We start from the raw sequence: 8,896 nt of genomic DNA, 5'->3' as shown, positions 1-8,896 counted from the left end.
TCTTTAGGGACTATTTTGCCTCACAGCGCCCTGCATATATCCCTCCACCATAAAACAGTGTCTCAGTCATCAGGCAGTGAATTCATAACCATTTCATGTAGGAACTTTCTGTGAGGGAGCTTTTAGAGGTGGACGTCTGGTTCCTATCACCACCACTGTGAACAGTTCTGACTCGGTAAGTTTATCTAGAACAGAGTGTTTCACACCAAACCACTCTGATCCGCTCTGTTTACATCTCAACTGTTTAATTATGCAGGAAGTCAGTGGAATTTCCCTTCAGTGCTGGTTACAGTCAGCATCTTCAGACTCTTTATAAACATAATTACTGATGAAACTTAATAATCCTCAAAGAGACACGCACAGCCTGTCTGTCTGTCTGCGAGTCTAACTGAAGACAAAAATGACAGAAACCTGCTTCCCTCACAGACTGAAACACAGTCTATAACAGATTTACACACATTTACATACATACACAGCAGAGGAGCTGTTTGCCTGCAGATCTTCTCTTTTATGGCTCTATATTTTCTTTCTGTTTTACAGTAAAACAGAGATGAGCTCAGACTCACCTGAAGCTTCACAGCGCTGCATCTGAAGCTCCTCTAGCTCAGTATAGTATTAGTTTGAAGTTTAATAGTTTCTGGTCATCTAAAAAAGTTTAAATCTATCAAATCTGTAATGAAAGAGTGTATTTAATCAGAATAAGCTGCAGTTCTGTATCTGAGACCTGCTCTGAATGACTGAACTTCACTCTCTGCCTTACAGCACCTGCACCTCATTAATATTCATCAGCTGCTCTGATTGGCCAGCAGACCTCAGGGCAGAGACGGAAGGTGTCCTCTGTGTGTGTGGGTGTCATAAAAAACAAATGTTCCTCACTTTTCTGACGTACACTGTTAAAGAAGCAGGTTCTTCAGAGGTTTTATTAGTAAAGAAAATGTTTTATATAGACACATGATCACTCAAAGAACCCTCTGCATGATTAAATGGTTCTTTGCATCATGAAAGTGTTTTTAAGAATGTGCTGTAGATGGTTCAATGTCAAGCCTATAAGAATAGAAGAACCTTTTTGGGTGCTATACAGAACCCTTTTCAAAAAGGTTCTATACGGAAAGGAGTCATGAAACAGTGATAAGATCTGATAAGACGTGTGTAAAAGTGTATCCTGCTCTGATTATTTATTTTCAGTAGTCAGATTATATAATCCAGATTAAACACAGTGTGTTCTAACAGACTGTTTATTAGCTGTTATGAGCTCTGAAGTCGTCGTGATCTTGTGAGGAACTCTGAAGGTTTTCTCTCTGATCTTTTCCGAAACTGTCTCAAACTGCGCTGAACTAAACTGTTCCAAACCTGAGTTTACATGCTAATAGCAACTAACGTTTCCACCAGAATTCCCCCATAATTCAGTGTGTGAGGTGGAATCAGAGTGAGTTTTCTTTGGGGACTATTTTGCCTCTCAGTGCCCTGCATGTATCCCTCCACCATGAATGGAGTTTAAGTTCTCTAAACTATCATAAAACAGTGTCTCAGTCATCAGGCAGTGAATTCATAACCATTTCATGTAGGAACTTTCTGTGAGGGGGCTTTTAGAGGTGGACGCCTGGTTCCTATCACCACCACCGTGAACAGTTCTGATTCGGCAAGTTTATCTAGAACAGAGTGTTTCACACCAAACCACTCTCAACCACTCTGATTACATCTCAACTGTTTAATTATACAGGAAATGTAGAAAACTCTGCAGTACTGTGACCGTACAGGCGTCCACTCTGATAAATAATGAGCTGACTCTGAAGCTCTCTCTGAAATCTGTCTCTGATGGCTGACCCCGACTGAGCTGTGAGGTCATCCGAGAGCTGCTGAGCAGATCTTAGACCTCAGAGATTCAGAGTGTCTGATAAAATCGACTGAAACTGAACTGTGACGCTGATTTAATCTCCTCTGAACTGAAGTGTGTTTGTTTATCACTGTCCTCCATCACTCACGCTCATGAGGGGCTTCACTAACCTGCTGAAGAGAGACCCTCATTTCACAAAGTTACAGAGAGTAGAACCTTTCAATGAGTTCTATAATCTTTTTCAGTCGGAACGTAGATGTGATTCTTCTGTATCTGGTGTGAAAATATTAACTCACTGCATTTTAGATTAATAACAGATATTAAACAGAAAAAATCACGTCAGAGTCGTCGTCTCTTCTGTTCAAACAGGAAACTAATCTGCATATATGATTTTCCCCATAATCTCTCTAATCTACAGCCTCTGTACAGAAATAAGACGCTCTCTTCCACTGAGCCCCATTTATATTAACACTGTAGAGAGTATCATCTGGCTCAGTCCAGCAGGGATCTACTTTTGCTGATGTCAGGGCTTCATTACAGTCACTGCAGTAGAGAATACAGACCATAATACTTAGTAATTACTAGGGGTGCGGGAAAAAAACGATTCTTAGACGCATCGCGATGCAGACGTGAACGATTCTGAATCGATTCACAAATGTCAAAAATCGATTTTCTAAATATTTAATTTATAACAATGTTGACGGAACGCAAAGGGCGGAACTTGGAAGTGCAGCGCCCGGACAGTCTGTGGCGGCACATAACAAAAACACCACTGGATGAGCAAGAAATCTGACCGGCTCCCTCTGCATTAAAGCCAGGTTAGATCAGGAGTCACAACACAAATGATAAGAAGAGCCATTTTGACCTTTCAACACAAATCAAACCAGCTTGGGAGCCACAACATTTATGTCATATGTCCAGTATGTCTCAGTATGAGCTGATGTCCTAGTTTAGGCTAAACAATATAAGCGAGAGCGCAGACTTACTCCGCTCTGCTTTAAGCTTCAGCTACAGCCGCTTTCCTCCCACCTCCACCAAAAGTTGAATAGTTTCTTGTAAAATGTCTCTCAGCTTTCCGCTGTTTTACGAGGCTGAAGTCGCTTCTTATTCTCCAGCTTCTTGCTGAACTTTCCGGTACCACCTCAAGTTTTGACTGAGACGCCGAATGTAATTGCGGCACCATTTAAGGTGGAACGGGAAAATTAGAAAGAGAAGCGAGTTCATCTTTGCAACTTTTTAGTGTGTCACAGTCTCTCACTGCAGATTTAACGTACCAGGAAACGAACTGCGCTGCTTATAAACGCGAATAAGTCCATTCATCTCCAAATGTTCGTCTGTCTTTCTCTTTTCCTTTTCGTTCGCTACTAGCCAGGCGAAACCTTGTTGCTATTTTATGCTCCAAACCAGAGCAGTGAATGAGAGTCTTCTAGTTCACTTGTCACATCACTTCCGTTTGATTTATTAATAAAAGATATTGGACGTAAATGCACTATGGATCATTACAAATACTTTGTTTTAAAACTACCGAGTCCTCAGACAGTAAGAAAATAGAAATCATGTGTAGAAACAAAAAGATGCATCGATAATCGTTTTATAATCGCATCGCAGCCCCTGAACTGTAACTGAATCGAATCGTGAGGTGCCTAAAGATTCTAAAGATGCCTAAAGAATGTAAATGAATATATAATATTATTTAAATATTAAATATTTTTATTATTTAAATATCTAAGTTTAAGGAGAAGAGATCTGCTGATGATCTTCAGACAGTGCCCCCTTGTGTTAATACAGAGACTTTACACACAGACAGACATGAGCACTTATGTTCTCATTTAAACTGATTCTACTAGAACTTAAACTGAACTGGAACTATATATATATATATATATATATATATATATATATATATATATGTGGGAAGATAAATAATGACACCAGACTCTAAATGTGGATGTTGTAAAGATGTTGGTGTGTTTATTTGCAGGTATTATTCTGTTTGCTACATTAACCGTAAACATCTATAACAGTTTAAACAGCGTGTTTATATTTACAGTCTGAGTGAAAGTGAACTGTGGTGTTCAGGTTCTTAACTGAGTTTTACAGAGTTTACTCCACACTTCACTGAGAATCCACTCTGTTCTTTGGTCAGACACTAGAGGGCGCTCTCCAGAGAGTCTGAAACGAGCGTCTGCAGAAAACTGTCATTTGTAGGCGTTCATTCATCTTTCTATTACAGATAAACCAACTTGTTTATTTGACACAGAAAAACAGAAAACATCTAAACACTGACTTTAACAGACCATTTTAACAGCTTTATACTCCAGCCTGTCATATTCACACCGGCAGTGAGAGCCGATCAGTCGGTATCAGGAACGCTAGTCTTAAATTTGATGTATCAAAATGGAAAGTCGCTGAATTTTCATGTAAAACATTTTACTTTCTAAAATGAAAATAAATTCCTGCAGGAATGATTATAAACATTTTTAATCATTACGTTAACCCATTCAGACTCTCTCTGGCGCCCTCTAGAGCTCCTCAGAGGTGTTTTTGGTATAATGGAAAGAACAGGAAGTGCCTCTGATCCCCCTGGGACCTCGTAATGATCAGAAAGGGAATAAGAAAGTTTCTGTTTGTTTGTGCTGGTGCTGTTTTAGAGAAACTAGACATTTTATGATCTGTGACGTCACTCAGCCGCCATCAGCAGGTGAGTGTAATCTACATTCATAACAGCAAAAAGAACATTAAAATGAAAAATAAATACAAAAACAAAAATGACAAGGAGACAAATCTCACTAAAACAGTCTCGCTTGGTGATTTTATCAGAATCACCAAGAACAGCAGGATTTAACCAAACTGTCACAACAAAGACGCCCATAAAAAATTCAGTAACACGTTACTGTAGGGTTCTGTTCATAAGGGTACACGCCTAAAAAAGGTGGTTCTTCAAGGGTTCTTTTAGTAAAGAAAATGGTTCTTGATAGAACCATGAACACTCAAAGAACACTTTGCATGGTTTAATGGTTCCTTAGATTAATGGAGAATGTTTAAATGGTTCTATGTAGAACTTTTCTGAAAAGGGTTCAACATAGCACCAAAAAGAGTTCTTCTATTGTTACAAGCATGACATTATAACCATAGCAGAACCCTTTTTGATGCTATACAGAACCATATACAACACATTCTCTATCAGTCTGAAGAACCATTTAAGCATGCAAGTGGTTCTTTGAGTGTTCATGGTTCTATATAGAATCTTTTTCTTTACTAAAGAACCCTTGAGTGCAAATGACACCTACATAAGCTGGTCATGATAACTGGCAAACCTACCTGAACGTTTACAAATGTTTATTCCTTTATGCATCATTTGTAATAAAGGCTGTTTTAATTAACTTTAATCCAAACTGGCAAACGTAACCTTTATAGCGATTGGTGCTTGTTGGAATATGCGTTTACAAACATGTATGTAGGGTTATGTCAGCTGTCATGACCAGCTTATGTAGGTTCCTACAGATCCCAACAGTAAAGTGTTACTGAACATTAATTTCATATGGATTTTACATAATAAAATTTCTTTTATATGATAACAATATTTCTGTTTTTACAGCAGAAACCAGCAGTAATATTTTTACTCCATTTCTGAACGTTTGGGGTTCCAGGACTGTGAAGATCGAATAATAAACAGCTACAAGAGAAAAACACATCAGTGCAGAGTTTCACTCAGAGCTCGTTTACACCTGGACGTTTCGTGCATTTTGAGTATCTGGATTATAAAGATTTTCCACATTAAAAATGCAGGTGTGAACACACCATTTAAACCAGATTAAAACTCCAGCCACTTCAGGAGACGCAGTTTATCCAGACGTTCTTCAAGGGTACACACATCTATCTCCCCACCAAACCCCTCCCAGCACCGTGACTCCTCTCCCTGTTCTGCATATGAGGAGGCTCCACCCACTGGACCACCTCTAATAACAGAATCATCATTCCTTCAGTTCAGCCGTGAGTTTCTCCTCTGAGTTTAATTCATTCTTCAGTGTCTCAAACTCGTAAAAATGAAAGCTCCAGTTTGGTTAATCTGAACTTCACCTCATCGTTATTCACCGTCAGTACATTACGCAGTGCATTGCGTTTTAATGCTCACGATTTGAGGTGAGTAAACAGGCCCTTTTCACAAGAGCGGAAGTGCTGAGTCCAACAAATTCCACTATTTTCTTCAGGCGATTGTTAACCTCAGAAGTGCTGCCGTTCGTATCACTTCAGCTCTCCATGGAAAGGTGGGTCACGTCATCGTTGTCACAGGTACAAAGGCTGAAACTGGAGGATCTGTTAGAACAGCTGGAGAACCAAACACACAACAGTGTGCGAGTCTAAGCTGAATAAAGGATATAAATTCTTCGTGGAGGAATTCCATCAGTCAGAGCGTGATAAGAAACGTCTGCTCCTGCTGAGCTCGCGCTATTAAAAACTTTAAAAGGGAGTGAAAACTGTTCCACTGAAAGCGGCTGGAAACAGAACCGACTTTAAACTGCCATCAGTGTAACGTTCGTCAGCAGCACCGAAAATCACAAAAAAAAATCACCAAAAGCACAAACTCAGTTCTCCTCTGCTCGTCACCAGCTGAGAAGCCGAAACTGAAGCTGTTTCTGTTATAAACTCGAGCACTTAATCTGTACACGCTAACGCACCATCGCCGTTACTGATGCTTTAGCAGCTACAGCGTTAATCTGCACTGAGAACTGCCAGCAGGAAAAACACAAAAATGTGAAAAGGGCCTGTTAGTACCACCAAAACTGTGATTTTCTTTTGAATAAAGCCAAAACATGGGGGACAACATGAGTGATTGGCATATTAAGTGCTACAAATCAATCAGATTTCAATCTCAGTAACTAGAGATGTGTTTCACTGTCAGGTGTAAATAAATGTGATTAAATGTGATCAGGTTACAATCCAGATACGGCTCACAGTAACCGAGCGGGTGTAAACGAGTCAGAGTCGGACAGTGAGTCAGACAGTGAGTCAGACGGTGAGTCGGACAGTGAGTCAGACAGTGAGTCGGACAGTGAGTTGGACAGCAAGTCGGACAGCGAATTGGACAGTGAATCGGACAGTGAGTCGGACAGCGGGTAGGTAAGAACGTTCACTAAAACACACCAACAGCACCGACACAAACACATGCACGATTACATCAGACTCCCTCTGCAGTGCTACTGAGGAATCTTCTGGAAGAGCTTCTGTTCACAAACACCTCTAATTATTGCAGGTAAATAAATGAACAGGCGATGAATGGAGCGAGAGAAAGAGAGAAAGAGAGAGAAAGAGAGAGAGATGTAGAAATGCTACAGAACTCAGAGAGGAGGCCTAGACGCTCTCACAGATCAGAGTTTCCACCACAAACGTGTTCTCAAAGTGTCGAATAGAACGACAGCTCTGCACATCACGCCTGAAAATACCTGAAAAAAACAAACAAACAAATAAGAAAATGATTAGTCCTGCACCGCATTAAAGATTTCACATCAATTTAGAAGGTTTCTCCAATAAGTTACTTCAAAGTAACTGTAAATTAATTGTGATATTAAAGTAATTGTAACTGTGAATGAACTATATCTGTAAATTAACTGTAATTGTAATTTAATCATAAACATTCCTTAAACGTAACTATACTTTTACTGTAGCTGTAAATGGGAGTCAATTTACTGTGACTGCAATGTAATAAAAGTAATTGTGACTGTAAATAAGTAACTGTAAATGTAACTTTTGGGGCTAAGAAGGAAGTGTAATCATAACTGTAAGTGTGGCTGTAAACATAGGTGTGACTGTAAATGTAGGTGTAAGTGCAACTGCAACTGTAATTGTAACTGTAGAGGCAAGTTTAAGTTTAACTGTATGGCTAACTGTCTGACGATAAATGTAACTTTAAAGGCAAGTCTAGGTGTAACTGTATGAGTAACTGTAACTGTAAATGTAACTGTAAGTGCAAATGCACGCATAACTGCAACTGTAACTAACTGCAACTGTAACAGTGTGCTATTAAGCGGCACTGTGTAGGGTAACTCAAAGGGTGAGTATTAAGTTTAAGTGTAACTGCATGCGTAACTGTAACTAAATGTAACTGTATGGGAAACTAAGTATAACTGTAAGTGTAATTGTAAGTGTAACTGTATGGGTAACTATGAGTAACTGTAAGTGTATGTGTAACTGTAAGTGTAACTGTGTGGATAACCATAAGTGTTACTGTAAGTGTAACTATAACTGTATGAGAAACTGTAAATGTATGTGTAACTAAGTTTAACTGTACATGTAAATGTATGAGTAACTGTAAGTGTAACTGTATAAGTAACTGTAAGCATGTGTTACTGAGTGTAACTGTAAACATATAAGTAACTTTAAGTGTAACTGTAAGAGTAACTGTAAGTCTAACTATATGGGTAACTGTGAATGTAACTGTATAAGTAACTGTAATTGTAAGCGTAACTGTAGGAGTAACTAAGTGTATGAGTAACTGTAAGTGTAACTGTAACTATGTGTAACTCAGTGTAGCTGTCAGTGTAACTGTAACTGTCAGTGTAACTGTAACTGTATGTGTAACTAAATGTGACTGTAACTATGTGTAACTCAGTGTAGCTGTAACTGTCAGTGTAACATTATGAGTAACTGTAACTGTCAGTGTAACTGTAACTGTATGTGTAACTAAATGTGACTGTATAAGTAACTAAGTGTATGTGTAACTAAGTGTAACTGTAACTATGTGTAACTCAGTGTAGCTGTAACTGTCAGTGTAACATTATGAGTAACTGTAACTGTCAGTGTAACTGTAACTGTCGTGTAACTCAGGGTAACTGTCATTGTAGCTGTAACTGTAAGTGTAAAGGTTTGAGTAACTATAACTGTCAGTGTAACTGCCAGTGTAACTCACGGCGGCGAGTGATCCTGCGTTTTAGGTGAAATGTGTCTTTGCCGTCACACAGTCTGTGGATAAACACACCGAGCTGCTGAGTGTCGGACACTAAGCCAGTCACCACCATCTCCTCCTGAATTACATACGTCTGAGGGAGATACACACCCCTCTAC

At 39.2% G+C, this 8,896-nt stretch overlaps 1 protein-coding gene across 2 annotated transcripts in view; it reads right to left on the bottom strand.

Moving 5' to 3' along the window:
- Window positions 1-5,108: 5,108 nt before the first annotated feature.
- LOC118796966 (integral membrane protein 2C-like) overlaps window positions 5,109-8,896 on the bottom strand; it is a 9,774-nt gene continuing 5,986 nt past the window's right edge. For both annotated transcript variants that reach the window (XM_036556136.1, XM_036556137.1), the window contains exons 5-6: window positions 8,742-8,892; window positions 5,109-7,278 (exon numbers count right to left, since the gene is read on the bottom strand). In XM_036556136.1, coding sequence (XP_036412029.1) covers window positions 7,187-7,278; window positions 8,742-8,892 — 243 coding nt within the window. In that variant the 3' untranslated portion in view covers window positions 5,109-7,186. The remainder of the gene's footprint in view (window positions 7,279-8,741; window positions 8,893-8,896) is intronic.

This window comes from Colossoma macropomum, unplaced genomic scaffold (genome assembly GCF_904425465.1).
Source record: "Colossoma macropomum unplaced genomic scaffold, Colossoma_macropomum, whole genome shotgun sequence".
In the NCBI taxonomy this organism is placed as follows: domain Eukaryota; kingdom Metazoa; phylum Chordata; class Actinopteri; order Characiformes; family Serrasalmidae; genus Colossoma; species Colossoma macropomum.
This window is presented reverse-complemented; position numbering and strand designations above follow the sequence as displayed.